The sequence below is a fragment of the Sinocyclocheilus rhinocerous genome, unplaced genomic scaffold (assembly GCF_001515625.1).
Source record: "Sinocyclocheilus rhinocerous isolate Xijiao unplaced genomic scaffold, SAMN03320098_v1.1 scaffold489, whole genome shotgun sequence".
NCBI lineage: Eukaryota > Metazoa > Chordata > Actinopteri > Cypriniformes > Cyprinidae > Sinocyclocheilus > Sinocyclocheilus rhinocerous.
The window spans coordinates 228,831-229,228 of NW_015666177.1; the positions used below are offsets into that span (position 1 = coordinate 228,831).

Genomic DNA, 398 nt, shown 5'->3' on the forward strand with positions numbered 1-398 from the left:
TAGCGTTTTGGAACCAAACTCTTCATATTTTCTTTTGTTCAGATGGCAAATTTTGTACAGCTTTTGATTCATTGATTGACTGATTTACTTGCTTGCTTACTTGCATATTTACTTATTTATTGCAGGACGACCATGTATGCAGTTGTTACCTTGCAAGACTCAGATGAGGTGATGGTGGCACCAACAAACTGGTTGAGCGAAGACAAGAAACAATGTTACTGGCCCCCATTCAAATCACCAGAGAAGTGCATGGAAGCTGTTAAGAGCTGTCTTGAGCCTTCAACAGGAGGGAAACCATGGGCGAAATTAGCTATTCTGTTTCAATCAGAATATGGTAACACTTTCTACCTTAACTTCTGTTTAAATCTGATATATATATATATATATATATCATTTTT

The 398-nt window shown here is 36.7% G+C and overlaps 1 protein-coding gene across 1 annotated transcript in view; it reads left to right on the forward strand.

Annotated features, from left to right (window-relative positions):
- The window catches only part of LOC107731998 (uncharacterized), a 14,033-nt gene that overhangs the window by 2,341 nt on the left and 11,294 nt on the right, over positions 1-398 (forward strand). The window contains exon 2 of the mRNA XM_016543221.1: positions 126-334. Within this exon, the coding sequence (XP_016398707.1) occupies positions 126-334 (209 nt within the window). The remainder of the gene's footprint in view (positions 1-125; positions 335-398) is intronic.